The sequence below is a fragment of the Lepidothrix coronata genome, unplaced genomic scaffold (genome assembly GCF_001604755.1).
Source record: "Lepidothrix coronata isolate B3197 unplaced genomic scaffold, Lepidothrix_coronata-1.0 Scaffold180, whole genome shotgun sequence".
In the NCBI taxonomy this organism is placed as follows: domain Eukaryota; kingdom Metazoa; phylum Chordata; class Aves; order Passeriformes; family Pipridae; genus Lepidothrix; species Lepidothrix coronata.
The window spans coordinates 2,036,669-2,058,590 of NW_016690360.1; the positions used below are offsets into that span (position 1 = coordinate 2,036,669).

The following is a 21,922-nucleotide window of genomic DNA, read 5'->3' on the forward strand; positions in this document are numbered from 1 at the left end:
ATGCTTTTTCAATTTAATTTTGAAACACAGTAGGGAAATTCTTAATGGGGAAAAAGAACTGTTTTCACAAAAGGAAGATTTGAAAACAACTTCATCATCAAGAAAAACAACTCCCACCAAGCCCAGAAATCATGCGGCAATTCCTGTTAGGCAGAGCCATCGTGCATCACTCACAGGATACAAGAACATGGAACTGTTACCCTTCTGTGACAAAACCAAAGCACAGTGATTTACAGAACCATTAGACGGGTCAAGGAGTTGATCCCCTCCTCTGTTTCTGCAGTGACACCTGATGGATTTTTTTCTGAAGACCACACAGGGTGCAGTACTCAGAATCTGGTGGCTCATATACATTGTTGTGTTTCAGGTAATTGATAAATGGGTGGCAAATTTCTAGAGCTTCAGCTCTGGACAGAAAAAAAAATGTTGCTTTGACTTCCACGGTTTTTAAAGCAAACTTCCCAACAGCAACACACTCTGCCTTTAATTCCTAAAAGCTACTTCAGACACATTCTAGTAGATTAGGACATTTCCTGAAAAAAAGACTGAACATTATAAACTTCTCTGAGTAAGACAGCAAATTTGCATCACAATAACCACAAAAAGGAATTAATGACATTATGCAGCTCTAAACTTTATTTTCAATAAAAGATTTCACTCATATATATCAAAAAGTCATGTGGCTAACACCAGAGACTACCATGAAATGCACCTACAGTTCTGTTAGAGAAACTGTTTCAGTACACAGTCTTCACCAAGATTTTATTAAAAAGGTTGTGACTACAGTTAATTTAGGGGGTTTTGTTATTTTGTATTAGAGGCAGACATGGTGTTTATCAGAGTGCAATCAGTTCTGAGAACATCTGTAGTCATTTGTGTCTTAGCAACACCAGTTGCTAGAGTAACCTGCTCCAAAAAAAATTTAAGAATAAAGTATTGGATATTTGAGATTTTTTACTGGGAAAAAAAACAGTTTAAATGATGGTGTTCAACGCTCAGCTGCTCAGTAGGAGCCATTGCTTATAATTAAGTGGATTTATTACACCATTTGCTTCACACAGCATCAGTCCTGCTGGCAGAGGCAGAGGGGAGCCCAGAAACATCTGTCTGGAGCAGACACAGGGTCCATCTCACCCAGCCCGTGCTGCCCCTGAGAGCAGCACCAGCAGATGCCACCAGCAGGACATCTGTGAGCCTGGCCACCTCCACCAGCTTTCCAAGGGCTTTTTCAGTCCTGGTACAGCAGAACTAGGTGAACAGCTTGGCTTTGGGCAGGCACATTCCCTGCCTTCAGGATTTTGTGAACCTTGATCACGTTCTCTCTCCAAATCAGGGCCCCAGCCTTCAGCTTCTCTTGGTAAGGATCTGCTTCATCCCCTGTGGTCACTGTTCTGCTCCCTCTTGATACAAAGCAACCACAGCTCCACATCATAGACGAGATGTGGCTGCAACCACAGCTTTAGTACAGTGAAGTAAAATGATGTCTTAAGTCTGTTGTCTCCAATACCCTTCCTAACACCACCAACACCACAGACGTTTTGTTTGGCTGCCGCTTACACTGAGCAATCACTGCAGTGACCCATCATACCCTCATGTTCTCCTGGAGTCACAACTGCCCATTCTGAGTTCAGTCTCCTGTAGGAAGGGTTTAGATTGCTTTTCCCTACATGAATTACCCTTAATTTAGGAAAGCAATCTAAACTGTATTTATGTTCATTACCTTAATTTCTTGTAAATTCATCTACATTGAAGCTCTTCTGTCACTTCTTGATCACTCAGTCTGGTGGTCTCCTTTTGCCTTTGGTGTGGCTTTTTACAACTCAAAACTTCAGTAACATGAGTAAACTTCAGAGATTTCATTGGCCATTCATTCCCCCAGATCACCGGTGAACATGTTGGACAAACCTAGTCTAAGTGCCAACATCAAGAGTACTGTCTCTTCCCCAGCCTTTGCAGTGACCACTGAGCCCTGTCCTCTGCTCCCTGGACTTGCTCATGGAGTTAGAGGGCTTTTAACTAGGTTTTTCAGGGAAGATCCAACAAGTAGGGGACAGCACAAGGTGACAGAATGCTCAGACAAACCACCTCTGCTACAGGATGATGGACAGAATAAGGGTAGCCAAGAAAGTAGAATATTGTGGATGTTGAAAACTGAATAAAACCATCTCTAAACAGCTGAAGAAACCTTGTGATTGCAGACCCCAGTTCAGAGGGACTTTAACCACCCCAACATCCACTGTGAGAGCAACATGGTGGGGGGAACAAAAGTCAGGTTTCTCAATGCGTTGAAGATCATTTTTTTAGGTGGTGATGAGACAAGGTAAGAGTTCAAGGTCCCAGGAGAAGTGAAGACGACAAGTAACAAAACCAGCCTGCTCCCAGTTTGTTCAGAAGACTGATCTGATCTGTACGGTGCTGGGGGGGGGCCTGGAGAAGCAATGGTTGATCCTCAAGGACAGCTTCCCCCAGGCACAAGGGTAGTCCACCCCACCAGGCAGGAAAATGAGCAGATGCAGAAGGAGGACAGTTTGACGGGACAGAGAACTTCTGACTAAGATCAAAAATGAAGAATCTGGGAGTTCAAGCAAAGACCAGGTACATATGAGGACTTCCACCAGAACTGCTGAAGCATGCAGAGATCAAAATCTTGGCTGGCTCAAATCTGGCTGGGGATCCAAAGTACAACAAGAAGGACATTAGTGCTCCTGTGAGCACACTGGCAGCAACAGGCCAAGAAAACTGCTGGTTGGATGCTGAGCAGGCAGGCAACCAGTGACCAAGGACACAGGAAGGGCTGAGGCATTCAATGTCTTCCTTGCTTCAGGCTTTACCATCAAGGTCTGCTGAGGCCTCCCAAGTCCTTGTGCCTCACAGCAGAGCTTGGACGGAGAAAGTGTCACCTGTCAGGACCCCCAGCAAATATACCCCCTCCTAGGGGTTTGGTTACCTGGGCTTAGGGCCAAGACAGTACAGCTGGTGACCTTGGGGACAGCTTTTCCAGAAAGCTCTACTGGAGGCATCAGCAAAGGCTTCTCTTTAAGCTGCAGCTCTCCCCTTTGGCCCCCGCCTGAGCTACAGACGTGACTTCCCAGCTTGACCACAAAGCTGCCTCCCGGGGATCCACCTGCCTGACCCTGGGTACCTGCCCTCATGACCAGGTGACCCTGCTGCTCCCAGACACTAACAACAGCAGAGAAAGATGAAGTTAGAGACTGCCTTAAGAAAACTGGACACACACAACTCTGTAAAACCAAACAGGAGAAGGATCTGCTTCTTATCATTTTAGAAAGGCCGTATCAATCTGGGAGGTGACTTATGACTAGAAAAGGGCAAATGTCACTTCAAGACAGGAAATAAGGGAGAAAGAGGCCAGACAGACTTGTCTGTCTCCTCCCAGCGTCTCAGGGGACTGTGGAGCAAATCCCCACAGAGACCATTCACACACACGTGAAGGTCAAGCAAGAGACTGGTAACAAACGAGGCAAACAGTGCCTGGCCAATCTGACTGCCCTCTCTGATGAAATTATTTGCTCTGTGGAATAAGGAGCTTTAAATCTTCTGTGTCTCCTTTCAGTAATGCAGAGTCCTTTGGCATGCTTGCAGCCATACTGGGAAGGTATAAACTATGGACAGACTGCTCTCCACAGGAAAATGGCGTGGACTGCCAGGTTCAAAGGACTGAGACTGTAGGCCTACAATCTAACTAGCAGCTGGTAACAAAAAGCTACCCACAAGAGATGAGAGTGGACACAGAATTAACATCTTCATCATGACAAGTGCAACAGTACAGAAGGTTCCCTCCAAAAAAAAAAAAATCTGTGGATAAGACCAAACTGGGAGGTGAAGTCCAGAAGCCTGGAAAGCAGAGCTGTAATTCAGATGCCATACTGACTCTGTACTTTCCAGTAAGCAGTGGTTTTGTCCTTCATAACTTTACCAATCTTATTGCTGTGAAAGTCAGTCATCTGTATGGTGTTCCCTGGATGCCCTCTAAAGCCCACCTTTAGCTCTAACAGTGAGAACAAGGAATTAACTGAGCTTCTCCATTACACCATAGGTGCCCCTTCCACCACCCTTGACCACTGAGCAGTCCCACATAATCACTACCTGGATTCCTGCTCTTGATGAATTCGGAGAATCTATTACTACTGGTTTGAGCCTGCTGTCCAAGGTGCTCTTCAACTTCTTTTTTACCCTTTTTAATTCTCATGTTACATTTTACCTGCCATGGTACATGTTTTCCTGCTCTCACCTGCCACACTTTCCTTTTTTTAAATGCTCATCTCTTCCCCATGATGGTTTTTTAGTTTTCCCATTGAGCCATGCAGGGATATTGGAGGGGATACATACACCAATTTGTTTGCTTTCAAACAGTATATCTTGTCTTCTGACACAATTTTTTAAACAGCCTCCAAGTTCCCTGTAGGCTGCTTATTTTCTGGACATATCTTTTCAGGATTTGGGGGATTTTTAAACTACTTGTTTCATTTTTAGGTATTTTGATTTCTTAAAATTGAATATCCATGTGTTGGATTTATTTTGGCTGCTGTCCCTTTCTAATCAGCTATATGTAATTGTACTGTGGTTGCTACAAGCCAACCCAATACTACCTTAAAGTTCATCGAACCAACTCTTGTTGGTCCTATGAACCACAACACTCCAAAAAGGAACTTCTCTTGACCGTTTAAACTGGGTTGCTGTAGGAAGCAGTCATTTACTGAGTGCATTACTCTCTGCCCTGCCTCCTGAGGAGGCAGAGAACTGGTCTTTGTCCAGGCAGTTGGAATCTTCCTCTAGAACTACCCCAAATGTGCAGTTTCTCTGATCTCAGTTAATAGGTCCTGATTGCTGTCACTGCCTTGACCCAGGGGTTGCCAATACAACCCCAGTAATACATTTAAGGTCTAGGATTTCCACACATACAAACTCAATAGTGCTTCTCTTCTGTATCTGTAATGCTGTTCCCACTCACAGTGGCCCTGTCCATTCCTGTACAGCAGCATCTCCACAGCCCAGGAAAGCCTCCTTCCATCATCTCCCCGAGACTCTTCTTCCAGTACAGACAGCACAACCTTGGGGTTACTCCCTGTGCTCACCAGCAAATAACTGCTATGACTACAATACCTAAAACTAGTTGTACTACTCTGCCACAAATTACAAACCAAGAACAAACACATCCTACTTGAAATGCATCAACCCCCAAATTTACAATCACATAAGGTCTCAAACAGAGGCAGATTTAGACGGTAAATGATTCATTTCTTGCTACAACTCGCTGACAAAATCATTTTCCTTCTCTATTCTTGGCAGGTCAGCCAAGTTTCAAACAAGAATTAATACCTCACAAATAGCAGCACCATCTCCTCCACTGGGTACAATTCTGCCCGAATAATGGCCGAAGACCTTTTTTTGAAATCTACCCTAAAGGTCCCATTTCTTCCAATTCTCTTTTTCTTTCATGTTAGTTCATGTCCTCTTCAGTATGAACCATAACTAACATGCTACCAGCGACCAACTCACATGCAAGCAAAAGGTCTCTGAGTTATCCCGACTACGCTGTGTGTTATTTTTTCTAAAAAAGAAGGTGCTGTTATTTTATTTACTGTGAGTGCTCCTTGCTTACCTATGCTCCAGACCAGGACAATCGGCAATAAAGCTACATTCAAATGCACAGAAATAGCACAAAGTTTCCACACAGAGCCCAGGATGACAAAACCTTCACAGTAAAAGATACATTCATATTTCCTTTCTCTTCCCTGTTTGCATTCCGTCTTTTCTCATTTCCTTTTTTTGTCTTTCATGCTATTATTTATTTGAATTATCTAACTGCCAGCTTAGTCATTATGTAACTCTTTATATTTAGCCCACATAAAATATTTACAGTTCAAGAGTACTCAAATATATTAACTTCTAAACACAATGACTCAGTCAATTAACAACCCTCTCCTCCAGAAAACAAAATCATACTTCTAGATAAAAAAAACTGTGGTGACATAAGCTTTCAGTCTTTGGAATATCCTACTTGAAACTTCTTCTTTACTATAGAGAAAGAGACTTTCTGCTTCCTGCATTCTTCCAAGTCTTCCAATCACAGAAAAGCAGTGCACTGAGTAACCCAAAATGGATTACTACTTGCTACTACAAGTAGAGAACCTCTAGGTTCATTCAGAAGCAGCACTACCACAGGGTAACCAAATCTTAGAATGGTTTGGCTTGGGGAGACCTTAAAGACCATCTCATTCCACTGTCCTGTCACGGGCAGGGACACCTTCCACTAAACCAAGTTGCTCCAAGCCCCATTCAACCTTGCCTTGGACACTTCCAGGGATGCAGTAATCCCAAATGTGTGTTAACTTCTGCCACATGCACAAAAAAATCATTGGAAGGCCCTGAAAGAATGGGATGACACACACCAAAGATACAGAAAAGGAAACATGGCAGGAAAGGTCTGACATTTCTGCAGCCATGTTTGAGTGTTCCTGATCACAGGGTGTCTCAGACTATTTTACCAGATTCAGCCAAATGGCAACTGCACCTATTGCAAAGAGCAACCAAACAGTCAACAAGTCCTGACAGAGAGCCAAACAAACAAAAAAGGGGGGGGGAGGGTGTTTGAGATGGGGGAGTGTTTTCTTGTTTGCTTGCTTTTTAAACTTACTGCAGTTCCTGACTTACAGCTTTTAAGGAGAAAAGAAAACGAGGAGGTGAGCTAAAGAAAAGCATCAGACTTCAGGGTTCACACAACTGTGGGCACATGAAAAGACTCAAACTTTGTGTCTGCACCTTTCCACAGCATACATTTTACTCTTGTCAACACTTAAAACACAAATACAAAAAATAAGAAAGAAAATGACCTACACTGCTTAAGGCATCATATAAACAGGTCCTCAGACCTTCTGGTATGTGTAACTGTGGTTCCAGGAGAAAACAAACAAGATCATGAAGATATCTTCATTGTTATAAATACATTTTCTTCAGACATTAGCATTGAAAATTAATCCCTAACCAGATAACAAATAAATCCCAGCAAAACCAGTGCCGTGTGTCCTGGAGTGCCTGCTGACTGCAGAAAATCTGGAGCGTAAGATGAATGCAGGCAGAAGAATGACCTGGTCACTGCTTTCCTAACAGGTCTGGGATTAGTTGAGCTGTGGCAAGCAATAAAATTGTGTGTTTTCATTTCAGCTGACACCAGTTGCAAGGTGAATCACATTATGTCAACTCCTGCAGCGGTAATCAAAGTGTGTTTAACTTGACACTCCATGAACTTAACAACCAGGTTTTTTGACAACTGGGACAAGAAAGGAGCGCAGAACAAACCACTTCCACAGCCCTCAGGGCTCTGTCACCTGTGAGCAAGGGCCCATCCCCAGGGGGCTCTGGGCCGGTGAGGAACAGACTGAAGTTTGGGCAGAACCAGAGGGTGACATACACCTTCAGGCTGAGCAACAGCACAAGGAATGAGTGTCTTCTTGCTCACCATGCATACCAGGTAACCTTTGGGAAAGAACAGCCCACAGTATTTTCTGCCACCTTTTAGCTCCAAAATCTGTCAATATCAAGACCTTTCCCAAAGGGCTGTCATCTCTGACTTAGGCCTAGTCTGCCAAACACTAGTCTGCTTTTTACTTCCCTCATTGGAGAAAGAAGCTGCATGACATACACTGGACTCTGCCAGTAGTTCAGCAAGAATTAACACTCTCAGTAAAGACCAACTGTCTTTGGTTTTTTATAACCTCAGCCACAAAAAAGTAATTTCATTCATAAGAGAAACTGACATGACAACTTGGTGCTGGTTTTTATTCGGCATAATTCTTTAGGTGTTGGATGGCTATCGCACAGATTAATAATTCACTGAATTACTATAATTACTTTTGCTACCTTGTAAACTGCCTCCAGCAGTGCTACCATTGACTCGTGGGGACTTTCGGGCTTTCCTCAGGTCAGGTAAGAGTGAGTATTTCATAACTTCTTTTATTTTTTAAGGCTTGGCATGTGAGTGAACTACTGGATAAGAAAAAAAAAGACAACAAAACAAAAACAAGCAAACAAAAACAAAACCAAAAACAACCCTACAAAACAACCAAACAAACAAACCCCCGCACACCCACACATACCACAAAAAAAGTAGAAAAAGAAAAATTAAATCTCATGTGTTTTTGTAGTTCTCCAGAATACCAGCCAAGTTAATGAAGAAAAAGAGGGCCCCCGTAATTTTTTAATCCCTTTATCTTCTAGAAAAGCCAGCTCCCCTTCCTATACACCAAAAGTTCTGGATCGACAGGAAATGGGGATTTAAAACACACAGAATAATCAAGGCAACAGCTTCTGAAATTTCAAGAGCTATTTTAAAGGTATGGAACAAAGAACAGACATATTGCAAATGGGACCAGACTTGTATGTGAAATTTCAAAGCCCTGAACCAACAGGGTTGTATTCTGTGACAGTGTTCTCCTCAATGGGTAGATGAGAACAATTATGCCTTTACCAAAAGAGCAGCATGAGGGAATCTGAAGAACAGAAACGCAGGTTTTCTACCCAGAATACTTCCACGTGGTTTTGAAAACAGCTGCTATGTTCTTTTCTGCTCTGAAGAATAATTAATCACCTGCTTTTTAAAGTGAACTTGGTCCTGAATATGCATTCTTCTACCCCAATCATCTTAAATTGGTCATATTTAAGGAAGAATTTCTTAAGCTCTTTCAAACAGAATAGGAAAAAAAACTGTCACAGAAAAGACATTAGTATGAGACTGATCTGTAAAATCTCAGAAATTGAATTACACATGATAGGACAATCTGTACAGAAATAGAAACCATCACCCAAGGTTTAAAGCTGCCACACGCTTTAAGTGATGTTCCAGCTGATGACCCTAAGAGAAACAGCACTGTCAGTATTCAAACACAAACACACATTTCAAGACACAGAATGAAGCTCCTGGGATGCAAGAACAGCTCCATGGTCAAGTCTCAGCTCAGGAGAGACCCATGTTCTGCAGAACTGAACTGTTCCATCACCTCTGAAATTAAGCTAGCCACACCTTTAACCCAAATAGAAGTTTATTTAAGAGATGGAAAGAGCTCCCAGTCAGCTCCATCTCAATCCTAGATTATTTTTTGAAATACAAGGCTTGTTTTCCAGTAGGCTTGTTCAGTTACAGGACTGAGTGGTGACAACCTGGAAAAGACAGGGCAGTGACTGGTGTGAATCACAGTGACCCCATACCCTGAAGAGGCCCTGCTGTCACAGCACCCTCCTGAACATCAGGCTACATAAGGCATCAGGAGCAGATCTGAGCCTCTGTAGCACCACCTTCACTGACACTTTGGAGGTGGCCGCAAGGATAAAGGATTTGAAGTTACTCCCCTCAGGTACTAGAGTGCCTCCAGTCACAGCATCCACGTGACCTAAATCCCAGAATCACTGCTAGAGAGGGGCCACCAGAGAACACTGTAGAAGAGATGCTAATTTGCTGCCCTTTAACCAAATAAAGGAAAAAAATTCCAGACAAATCAGGGTGAAAGAAAGAGAATAAATTATAAATAAGACGAAGCAAGAAAAAGCTGAAAAAGACCTTCCTAACTAACCAGTGAGTGCCACTGGTCATGGCATAGGGGACAAAACCATTCTGCAGCTCTTGCAAGATGTTCTCTGGAGGTGGGTGGTCTGTAGATGCTGCTTGGTGCAAGAATATTTGTTAAGTCCTGTCACAATTCTATTCCAGGCTCAGAAGTTTCTGCACATCTCCATTCTGACAGCTCCTTTTCCAACCACAGGGTTTTGCAGATCCAACACAAGTTTTATCAAACATCCATTTTCTAAGAGCAGCTTTCAGGGAAAACAGAGAAGAGATATGTGGGGAGGGAAAAAAATAATCCTACCCCTGCTAACTGAGAGTCCAGGCATGGAGTTACTCCTGTCCCAGAGACATACTATCTGCCTTCAGTGCCTCCATGTACAGCATGACTTGCACACAGGAACACACTACTTGCCCGACTTTTCATTCAATAAAATATTTCAGTATATTTTATCTAGTTTCATGTTTAGCCATCTATAACCACCCTTCAGTACACAGAACTTAAAAATGGTAGGTTAATCTGCAGCAGAGGGGCTCAAACCCATTCACGCAACACAAGGAAACCCATTTATAAAGTGTCCTCTGACATATTCAACTCAAAATTCATCCAACATCTGGATATTTACATGGGCAAAGTTTTGAGAAGTTACAAATCCTTCCAAAGTCACCAATAACTCAGGAATTACTACATCTATTGCATACATCTGTGACAGCTTTTCATACAAACGATTGAAAAGCAACAATTTTTCTATCACACCTGTTGCACAACCCAACAATACACAGTCACCCAGGTGCTGTAACTGCTGCTGAGGCTGCAGGAAGAGCTGAGGGGAATACAAAAGCTGCAGGCAGACACTGTGCAGGAATTGCAATGGCTTGGAAACTGCAGGACTTCAAGCTCAGTGAGCTTTCAAACACAGAGCAGGGAGACAGTACCTGCAGGTACCCCTGAGGCACAAAAACTGGAGAGCAAAAGTGAGCAAGTAAGAAGGATTGCACCATGAGGTGAAAAGGAAAATCTCCAAACAGCGTAGGTTCAGCCCAACAGGTCTGTAGGTTGAGGAAACCACTATCTTCATACTTTTTTAAGGGTAGCTTATTATGAAGCCAGTGACCTGAGGTATGTGAATTGTGATTCTCAACAAACCATATCTTATTCAGCTTCAGGAGTTTAAGATAATCCACAACAGACAAAACTGAAGGAAAACAAACAAGTGGCAGATAATGATAATCATAAAAATCTTATCTTAATCAGTATCTTGACTTTTAATTATCAGTTGGAGGTTACTACACTACAGATTGAGTGCATCACAGAAGCAGAGCTAGCTCCATACTGAAAGCCAAGTCCACCACGACTCTTTTGTACGATGTTCCATCAGAATTGCTACAGCTATGTTCCATGAAGGTCTGCCTCTAGTCTGCAAAACCATTCGGCCACAACGTGCAGTATAGCAACCAAACTAACAAGGCATTCTGTGCTGGAGCTGGCTGCACACAAAAGCTCCAGCAACTCTGCACAGCATTCCCAGAACCAGGAGCATCCAGCAGAGCCGATGTGGATCCAACCTCGCTTGCGAAGCCCAACTAACCATGGCACTGCCCAACCCAAACATCCTCTTGGGCTCACCCGCACAGCGCGAGCGGCTGAACCCACCCCAGGGCGGTGCGGGTGAGCCGTGCCCGGTGAGGCCGCCCCGGGAGCCCTGGGCACGTCCCGGGGCCCTCCGATCCCCGGCCCCCTACGGCCGCTGCTCCGCGCCCGAGCGAGCCCCGGCAGCCGGGCAGTGCCCCCCGCCCCTCCCGCCCGGCTCCGGGCACACCCCGCCGGGCTCGAGGGCGGCGAGCCCGCGGTCCAGCCCCGCGCCACCGGCCCTGCCCCGGCCCCTCGGGCCGCGCTCCGCCGGGGGCAGAGGCACAGACCGAGCATACGCGTCGGCCCCGCCGCCCGCGCCTCCGCGGCCGAGCGGCCCCGGCCCGCCGGTCCCGGCCCGGGCCGGGGAGCAGCCCCGGGGGCTGCGCGCCCGGGGCCCGAGCGGGCTCTTACCGAGAGGCGGCTCCGGAGCCGGGCCCGGGGCCCGCAGCGGACATGGCAGCGGGGCCCGCGCTCCCGCCCGCGCCGGAACAGCGCGCGGCGCCGGCAGTGGCGTCACCGCCCGGGCGGGGCCCTGTCGGGGCCGTCGCTGCGGCCCCAGGACCGGCCCAGCGATGGGGCTCTCGCGGGGTGTTTGACTGTGCAGGGTTCATCCCGTCCGGGTACTCCCGAAGCCGCTCCGTCACCGCCTTCCTCGGCCGGGCAGGAGAAAGAAAACAGAACGAAAGGCTCGTGGGGCGAGAGCAGGGCAGGAGAGATCCCTCACCCGGCACCGGTACGGGCCAACAAGTCCCGGCTGGGGGAATCGGTTTAATTTATCGCCAGAGAAATCGAGAGTAGGGTAATGAGAAATGAAACCAAATCCTAAAACATCTCCCTGCCTCCTGGACTCCGCTGTATTCCCAATTCTCTCCCTCCTGCCCCAGGCGGTGCAGGGTCAGTCCGTCACACGCTGTCCCCGCCGCTCCTCCCGCTCCGGGACAGGACTCCTCACACTGTCCCCTCCCCAGCGCGGGTCCTTCCTACGGGCTCAGTCCTTCAGGAACAGGAGCTCCAGTCTGGGTCCTCCACGGCGCCTCAAGTCCTGCCAGCGAACCTGCTCCGGCGTTGTCACGGCTTCCTTTGGCCATCCCCTGCTCCGTGGGGCTCCTCCCGGCTGCGGGGGGATCTCTGCACCCCCACTGACCTCCATGGGCTGCAGGGGCACAGCTGCCTCACCGCGCTCTGCACCGCGGGCTGCGGGGGAACCTCAGCCCCAGCACATGAAGCACCTCCTTCCCCACTGGCGCTGGGCTCTGGAGGGCTGTTTCTCGCACACTCTCACTCCTCCTTACTCTGACTGCCAATTGCTTCTGTGCAAGAACTGTTTTTCCTTCTTCATTATCAACTATTAATTAATAACTGTTTTTCCTTCTTATTATGGCTGCTCCCACCATCACTGATGGGCTCAGTGTGGGCCAGCAGCGGGTTCCATCTTGGAGCCAGATGACTTTGGCCTCATTGGACACAGGGAAAGCGTCTGGCAGCTTCTCACAGAAGCCACCCCAGCAGCCTCCCCCCCATCTCCCTCCCTACCACAACCTGGCCGTGCAAGCCCAACACATAAAAATAGTTTGTCACATCACTGCCACACGATGGGGTGTGTCTATAAATTTCTCATGTGCAGGTCAGAGCGTTCAGGGGATTTTGTCTGGTTTCATTTTGAAGAGCTCTAGCAGGTTTTTCAGAAGTTGTTTCCTCTCTGAAATAATTTCTTTCCCCTTTTAGCAGGTAAAAACTTGCTGAGCCTTTAATTTCACCTCTCCCAAGAGTTCATATGGTGATTTTAAAAAAAAAACACAAAAAATGGCACATTGAAGCTGTGTCGGTACCAAGGCTTTTCCCTCAAGTATAAATACAGAAAGATGAGAAAGTGGGAAAAAGTTAAAGGGCAAAACACTTGAGGAACACACTTTATTTAAAAGAACTTTTGAGGATCCATTTAATTGCAAAGTAGAGCAGAGTAATGCAACATTGCGGTAGAATCACGAAAGTAATTCCAGGAACAGAAGTAGCAGCTCAGCCTGGTTTTTAGAAGCACATTGTTACTGATTAATTACTACAGCATCTCCTGAAGTGACCTCTGGGCTTTTCCCTCCATTTACCCTTTTCCTTAGATCCAAGTCTACATTGGTTCCCTGAGCCCACGCTGCCCTGGCATGAAATAAAGCCCGTGGATACCCAGAGTGAGGAGCTAAACTGTAAATTCTGCTGCGAACTTTCCAGGAATCCAAAGAAGATCATGCATTTGCCAGCTCTTCACGTAAAATTCCTTTCCATTTCCTCCAAGAGTGGCAATTCCATCGGTTCAGTGCTTTAGGGTCTGTGAAATGAGAGCTCCACTATGGCATAGGGACCAAGGGGGACAATGGAGAGGTCCCCTCATCTGACACCAGCAGAGCTCCTCAGCCAGAACGTGCCAACAGAGCAAGGCAGAAACAGAGGCAGATTCCTCCAGCAAGTCAGACTTAGGCTTTTAAATTACAAAAGTTGCTTCCTTGCTGTGTTCTCTGGCTCTGCAGATTCAGGGCACATCTCTGAACGTTGTTGAGGGACAGGACAAGGTGCTGGCAGTTGTTTGTTATGGGTGGCCATTACTGGAGCAGAGCCCAGGACTAGGAGGGAGATGCATTCTCATTGTGATCAGACTCTTTCCTTTGTCTGGCACTGGGCCTGCAATGCAGGGGTGTCCCTGGCAATGGCCTTAGAAAAATAAACATATTAGTTCTTTTGCTCATTCACACAAGAAAGGACAAAATCTGCCTGAGAAGCTCCAAAGGATACGACTGAAGGACCCATATCTCTACTGAATAAAAGCAAAGCAGTACAATGTTGGTCCTGTCTTTGGAAAGGCTTGAGCTTACCTTCGCCGTGCTCGGGTGGGTGTGGGAAGGCCACTGTCAAGCAGAGGAATAATTGGTGTCACAGGTCAGATACACCCTTCCTGTCATCAACAGACTAGGTAGTTTAGGGAACCAAAAACTGTTGTGAAAACAAGTAAGTTCCCTTCCCTGCCCAATTTCCTGTGCTAGATTGAGCAATTTGGGTCAGAAAAGGAATCCCAAGTGTCTCGTGACTGGTAACAGAACTCAGCACTCGTGGAAAACCACTTTGCCCTGGGCCCCAATGGACTGCAGCCAGCCCTGGGTGAGGGGTCTCCAGTGCTGTTGGAGCCTGTGAATTATGTGTCTGTCAAGTGTCCTGTACCACTGCCCAGCACTGATTTACTCAGAAAGTGGCCATGACCTGATGTAAAACCTCACTTGCTGTAGGAAATCAAGAACTAGCCAGCTTCATTTCTTTGCAGCAGAACTGGAAGGGCTGGGGGAAGGAATAATGTAATGGCTACAACCCTAACTTAAATAAATAAGCACGAAGATACTAATGCATTTTAAGATTTTTTTTTTTTCCTTATCGTAATGCCCATGCTGACAGTAATCTTTGGTTGTTTGGAGTCTCCTAAGCTAGATTGTGTGTCCACAGACACTGCAGTCAGTCAGGAATTAGTAAACTGAGTGCACAAGACCACTGGCTGGCCAGTTCTGCTGTCACACAAGAAGCCAGGGCAGACCATAGTACCCTTTGGCACTAATGCTGATCTGGGGGGGGGGGGTGGGTGTTGAGGCACTGCCAATTTCTCTTCCTTTCCTTCCCAACTTGACTGACTCAAGATCTGGAAGCAAAGGTTCATAATAGCTACTCCCAGACATCTCTAAAGTTTGGATCCCAGCAGACCATGTGAGTCGGTAAGAAGGGATCAGAGGTGCAGATTTCCTCTGACAGCATTTGAGGAACTCCATGGACTAGTCTCTTCCAGCCACTCAAGAGCTTCTTCAGCTCAGACTCTCTTCATAGGACCATGTAAGCTGCTTAGAAAAGTCGCCCAATGACACTCACAGCTCAGCCTGTTCTTCCAGGTCTTTTAGAAGTCCCTTACAGCTCTAATACTGGATCCATTGTGAGGGCTGGGCAGGCAGAAGAGCAGGGACGGTTCTGTCTGGACAATGGATAATTCTGGTGCACTTGACTTCTAGCTGCTCACTGCAGAGCTCAGTGACACGTTTCTTTTACGTAAAAGCAGGTTGATTGTGCTGTTCTCAGCACCCATGAGAACACCAACCCAGACAGAAGGTGCTTTCCTGCCAGATAACCACAGGTTCCAGTTCTGCCAATTGTGTGTGTATAGAAGAAATGAGCATCCATTCTTCAGTCTAATGGGAAAAAAAAATATGTAAAATCCTGATCTTTTGTTTTGTCCCTTGGTGCCTCTTCCTGAGAAAAGATGAGCGATCAATTCACACCTCTCCATCTGCAATCAGAACAGGCTTAGTGGTTCTAACAGATCCTAATGGCATCCTCTTGGTGAATGGTGCCCTCAATCACCGTGTCCGTGGTTTGTCTGGAGCACTTGCGACTCCCTTTCATGCTTTTCAGGTTTTCTGAAAGATGCTTCTGGAACTTCTTGGTGAGGAAGCAGTAGATGATCGGATCCAACACACAGTTTGTACTCAAGAGGCACAAAGTCACCTGGTGAGCATCATTGAGCTGTTGGCGCAGCTGACAGTTTTCCTTCTTCCACTGCTCCAGAACAGTCAGGGTCCAGGGCAGGTCCACGATGTGATGGGGCACAAAGCTTATGATGAACACAGCCAGCACTGTGCACACCATCCAGAGGGCCCTTTGCTTGACATGAGCGCTCTTCCGTGGATGCACCGACTTGGAGAACAGGGTCCTGATAATGACAATGTTCCAGCCCAGTATAAAAAGGAAAATGATATAGAAGAGGACGCAGATGATGACATGAATTGCGAGAACAGCCGAAACCCCACTAGAAGTGTCATAGCGCTCAAAGCACCGGGTGAAATTCTTCGAGTTGATCTCCTCTTGATTAGTATTATTGTCAAAAAGGTAATACAAAGAGCTGCCCACTATTATGATCCAGATAGCTGCTGATAGGTAGATACCCCTTCTCTGTGTGGTCAGCTGGGAAGCTTTAATAGGATTAGTCACAGCTTGGTAACGATTGTATGTGATGACCATCAGAAAGGCAACAGAAGAGTAAGTGTTAACAAAAAATAAACAGCCAGCCACATTACAGAGGAACTCAGGCATGATCCAGTCTCCACGGTGGTGGTAGTAAACAATCCACATTGGCATCGTAACCAAGAAAAGCAAGTCAGCTACTGTGAGGTTTATCATGAATATCTTGATTTCATTGAGTTTCTTGGTAGGGTAAATATGGCTGAAAATCCAGAGAACATAGCAGTTGGCAACAAAGCCCAGAATGAAAATGATGCTGTAGAAAACAGTGAAGAGGTTGTAGCGAAACTCAGAGTCTATGTGGCACAAAATGAAGGAATCAGCACTGCCTTCCACACCACCTTTGCCCTTTCCAGACATTGCGGTGCTGAGTGGGTACGTCTGAAGCACAGTTTCCTGCTATAGCTTTCCTTCTTACCTAAAAATAGAAGGCATAAAACAAATTGATTGTTTGACATCATTGCTAAGCCAACCCCTGCCTTCAATTTTAAGTTGTCTATGACCACGGGAGTTCTGCTGATGCCTTGGTTCCAGCCACAGACACCTGTCCCGTCCCCTTGGTCCTGTCTTTTATCCCATTTCTACACCATATGAGCCTCTGTGTCTTCATCCAGCATTGTCTGCTGCAGTGAGATCTCAGATCACTCACCTCTAATCTCAAAAGACTTTTTTGTATGAGTTCTTAGATCAAATCATCTGTTACTCTGTTTTGTCTCAAGCTTCTTAATCTTTTACTGTAGTCAAACGTTTTCTGTGTCCCATTCTCCCCACACCTCCCCTCCGCCCTGCCATGGTTCTTGATACTTTTTAGCTTGTTTATTTTAAACTAGAAATTTCAGACATGAAACAATATCTGGTAAAAATGTCTCATAGAATCCCAGAACAGTTAGAGTTGGAAAAGACCTCTGGAGTTCATCTGGTCCAACCCCTGCTAAAGCAGGTTGCCCCAGAGCAGGACACAGCACTCCAGATGTGGCCTCACCAGGGCTGACTAGAGGGCAGGATCACCTCACTCAACCTGCTGGCTACACTCTTCCTCATGCACCCCAGGACATCATTGGCCTTCCTGGCCATGAGGCACACTGCTGGCTCCTGGGAGTCCACCAGGACCCCCAGGTCTTTCTCTCAGAGCTGCTGTCCAGCAGATCATCCCCAGCAGGTACTGTTACATGGGGTTATTCCTCCCCAAGTACAGGACCCTGCACTTGCCACTGCTGAACTTCGTTAGGTTCCTCTCCAGCCTGCCCAGGTCTGGCTAAATGGCAGCCCAGGGCTGCCCACTCGTCCCAGCTCTGTGTCCTCAGCAAACATGCTGGGTGTAGGGCAGTTTCCAGTCCCCCTGTTTGTTGTTTTCTGACGTTTTCCTGCTCACACTTGTTTCTTTCCTCAGCTTCAGGCACTGCAGGCACCCGACATCCCCTTCATAGGCCACCAGACCTCTCAGTTGTTGTAGTCAGTGAATGATGTAAAAGATGAGTCCCTGATCCTAACAGGTATGTTTTGTGGTACATTGTCAATTCTAACCTTAGGATATCACACTTAAAATCTTGGCTGTTTTCTATCATCATTTTGAATTCAAGTTGTCATCAAACCTGGTTCCCTTTCCCAGTCCCGTTTCTTCATCAGATGCCAGGGGCAGCAACAGCAATTCTGCACTTCCATGTAAGGCTGCTGGCAAACACTGTCCCTAAAGAGACACTTTCAGGATTTTGATATTATTAGTCCCCATCTCAGTGGCGATTTCTTCACATCTTGCCTACAGTTTGGGCACATCAGTCAGTCCATCCCTGGAAGTGTCCAAGGCCAGGTTGGACGGGCCTTGGAGCAATCTGGTCAAGTGGAAGGTGTCCCTGCCCATGGCAGGGGTGGAATGAGATGAGCTTTAAGGTCCCTTCCAACTCAAACTGTTCTGTGATTCTATGATGCTGTATCAAATTTCTGCATCCTCAGTCACGAAATTACAGAATCACAGAATATGCTGAGTTGGAAGGGACCCTCAATACTGTACATGTTCCTGTATCAGTTTTACGTGAATCTCATCTAATCCCTTGTATACTTCAACCTGCTGCTTTTCCATCTGGAGGACACACAACCTGTTCCTGACTCCAGCACCCTGTGTGATGCTGAGCAGGTGCTCGACTCTCCATGACACGATCCTGCAGATCTGCTTGTTTTTCTCTCTCTGTCCCTTCATGGCAAGACAAGTGGCCACTGCAGGGAGAGCAGTGGGAGACACCCAGTGAGGCTGGGGCTGAATCTGCTGGGGTTTTAACCAAATTTGCAGAACACGGCGGTTTTCCTTGAGAGTGAGTAAACTCTACCACCAGTCACAAAGCCTAAACTGGTGTGACTTATGCTGGGAGTGCTGGGTGCTGCTCATTGGACTGGGCTTGCCTCAACTCCACCAGCCCCATGGACAACAGGCTTTTCTCCAAAGACTTGCTGCTCCTGAACAGGCACCCTCCTGTCTCAGAACTTTGTGGATCCTCCCCAGCAGCAGACGGTGCCAGGAACTCCCATCCCACCCTCTGTGGGCAAAGTCCCCCTGTATGCTCATGTGCTGTTGTTCCTCATTTACACATTTGGACTTTTGCAATTTTCCACTGAAAATGGGGAAGTCAGTTGAAGCTCAAGCTCGCTTTCCCTTTCTCCAGAAAACTGCAAGCACTTGGTACTGCTCTCCAGGCGTTAGGACAGGAAGGCAGCAGTCATCTTCCTGAGGGGTCTGTCCCTCCTCGCTCCTCACAAGTCCCCTAAGGATGTGACAACTACAGGCTTGGACCTTCCCAGACGGCTGCATGCTGGGCAGCACTGGGGGCTGAGTGTCCTTAAACTCAATCTTCCAGCCATGGTCCATGGGAATTGGCAAGCAGCCACGGCCATACTGGTAGTTGGCCTCAGGTGACTTGTATTTGTCCTTGTTCACCTCAATCTCTGCCACCCTGCTGAGAACCCTCTGCTCTCTAAAGGGCAGTAGATGATTCAGGTGGTGGTGGCCAGGAGGATGGTCTGGGCTGTGACACCTCAGGGTGTTCGCAGTCTGGCACATCCCTGGGGAGTAACATGTCACTCACTGCTGCCCTGTGGAGGGGATCCAGAGCAGGCAGAGGCCCACAGTGTTCTCCTTGGGTTCATGCAGGACACAAGGCAAGTCCTCTGGTCATCTTAGGGGTCATTTTGCACACCCTTATCTATGCATGAGAAGTGCTAATTGTCACAACACGGCCTTGCATCAATGTCTGTGTCTCAGTCCAGCTCTGCCACCCTCTGAGGCACCAGGTCCAATGAGGGCACGTGCCAGGTGGGAGGATTTGCATCTCAGCTCAAGAGGGCACCGGGCAAATATGGACATTGAGGGAAGCAGTGAGACTGTGCAGGGGCAAGAGAAACTAGTGGGGAGTGTTATGTTTGCTATGCTAGTCTGACATTAGAAAAAAACTCCAAGAAGTCCTAATTATCTAAGATCATTAGAGAACTCCTTTTTTTTTTTTTTTTCCAAATCTGCATCATAAACCCACTGCTGTGACTATCTGCAACATCAGCAGAATAGTTCTGGTGCTTTGGGGTGGGATCTTTGCAGTGGAAGGTGCTCTATTGCGGTGGCACCAGACCTGAGTATAGAAGAAGTGGGGAAAAACCCCATGCTTCTCTCTAGCAGGATTCATGAGGAGGAGAGGAGTGTTCACATCCAATAGGTGGGCATGGCTGCTATTCACAAAGTCCCTTCAGACAGTGCCCCAGGGCACTACCCACCCACCCATTTCTGGTGTTGCACAATGGCAGGGCAGCCTCCAAACTTTGCCCAGGAACTCTGGTGAACTTTACTGGTGGGGTCTCCAGGCTGCCCACCAGCTGCCAGGTTTAGCAGACAGAGTGGAAGGGAGAGTGAACCTGCACGTCCCCTCCATGGCACAGCCCTGCATTGAAGGTGGGCTTGAGCCACAGGGCTGCACTCTGACCTGGAGAGGTGAGTGTGATGACATGCTCTATGACTGCTTCCAGTCTGCTGAAATCTCTGGCAAAAGTGGTCTGTGGGAGATGGCACTGCCATCTGGCTCCAGTAGCATCTGGTAGAGCTCATCTGTCTTTGCATTAGCAGGCTGTGCTGTGCCAATGCCGGGGAATCACAAGAGAGGTGTTCTTCCCTTCTCATGATCCAAGCGAGGTGTTGTACCAAGCACAGCTAGAAGGGAACATGGCATCATTCCCCACCAGATTTACTCAATGCCCACTTCCCTCTTCAGGCTGAGGAACCTGAGCTCATGTCTTCCACATACCTGTAAATGCCCTGAGCCCTGGAACACTGTGCAGGGGCTCTCACTCAGCCTATCCTGTTGAAGCAGTTCCCTTTTTCCGAAGCACATTCATACCCTCCGTGCCAGGGGAAGGGTGAGCAGGCACCACAGGCAGGGTGCAGGCTGTGGCTCGTGTCCTCTGCTGCCCCATGGTCAAAGCCCCTGACACCTCCAGCCCAAGCCACTGCCTTGCCCACAGTGCACCAGCCAGTAACCCCAGGTGGGCTGTACCATCAGCTCCACTGATGCAGGACTGGAGATGGAAGGAACCAGCTGCACAGCAGAGCATGGCTGGGGCAACCGCCAGCCCTGCTCCCAGTCTACAGACTCTCCCATGGACCATGCTCTGCCAGTAAGGATTTACTGGCTCATGGCTGCAAGCAAGCTATGCCATCAGCAAAAGTATATCCCAAGAGGAATAGTACTAATAAAGTATATTTTCTGCTTACCACGGTTGAAAAGATTCAGCACAATATATCCATCTGCAGCCTGAGTAGCAGTGGGTGTTTCACTGAGGATGCTCCGTCTCCCAGGGGTTATTTTCCCTGCCCTGGGGCTGGACAGTCACCACACAGGCAGCTCTCAAGAACAGGACACCGGAATGGGAACAACTGCAGCATGACTGCAGAGTCACTAGAGAAGAGGAAATGTGTGACATCAGCTCAAAGGAAATGAGAAATAAAATAACTGTAGAGGAAAGGCAACAAACCACAGCAAAGGTCTGGAGAGTCCTTAAGGCTTTTTCCTTAGAGTATCTCTGGTTATGAAAGAGGGCAAAGTTGTGATTTTCCTCTAAAGGCAGAATAGGAATCTACTCTGTCCCTGGTTAGATTTGGGATTAGACAGCATTTAAGTGTCTTCCTTCCAAAAAGATGAATGCCAGAAGAGCTTTCACTTAATAACTTCCAGGAAAGGAAGAGAAAGGAGACTCATGTATCCCATGGACAGACTCATTTCCCAGCAGTCTCCGTCACAATTGTGTTGGGGCTACTCAGACCCAGGGACTTCAGCCATCACAAGCCTCCTTTTATCTCAGGGGCTTTCAGCAGACACTGGGACACCACAGCAGGGCAGATCCTCATCTTTCCCATACACTTGCATCATGGTCACCATTACATGTAGCAGCCTGGAGCTCACTCAGCATGGAGGTGTTGTTGGTGGGGTGCTCAGGGTGCACCAGTGACAAGCAAAGCTGCACCTGTGTCCCAGCCAATCCATAAATCCCGGGCTGTAGCTCCCATGGGGATGGTTAACCTGCCCTCCAGGCAGACAGTGCTCTTGTACCTGCACACGGCACAGATGTGAGCTCAGAGCAAAAACCTCACACCTGACACACCCACAGGAACCAGAGCCCAGACTCTGGTACCCGGGGTCGCTGTG

The 21,922-nt window shown here is 47.2% G+C and overlaps 2 protein-coding genes across 4 annotated transcripts in view; both read right to left on the reverse strand.

Moving 5' to 3' along the window:
* The window catches only part of EYA3 (EYA transcriptional coactivator and phosphatase 3), a 55,623-nt gene extending 43,923 nt beyond the window's left edge, over window positions 1-11,700 (reverse strand). For all 3 annotated transcript variants that reach the window (XM_017830535.1, XM_017830533.1, XM_017830531.1), the window contains exon 1: window positions 11,622-11,700. The gene's annotated coding sequence lies outside the window, so the exon portion shown is untranslated. The remainder of the gene's footprint in view (window positions 1-11,621) is intronic.
* Window positions 11,701-13,107: 1,407 nt separating this feature from the next.
* Window positions 13,108-21,170, reverse strand: PTAFR (platelet activating factor receptor). The gene is made up of 2 exons (XM_017830569.1): window positions 20,992-21,170; window positions 13,108-16,665 (listed from the first exon to the last, which is right to left on the reverse strand). The coding sequence occupies exon 2, from the start codon at window positions 16,605-16,607 to the stop codon at window positions 15,543-15,545; it is 1,065 nt and encodes a 354-aa protein (XP_017686058.1). The 5' UTR covers window positions 16,608-16,665; window positions 20,992-21,170; the 3' UTR covers window positions 13,108-15,542.
* Window positions 21,171-21,922: the final 752 nt, after the last annotated feature.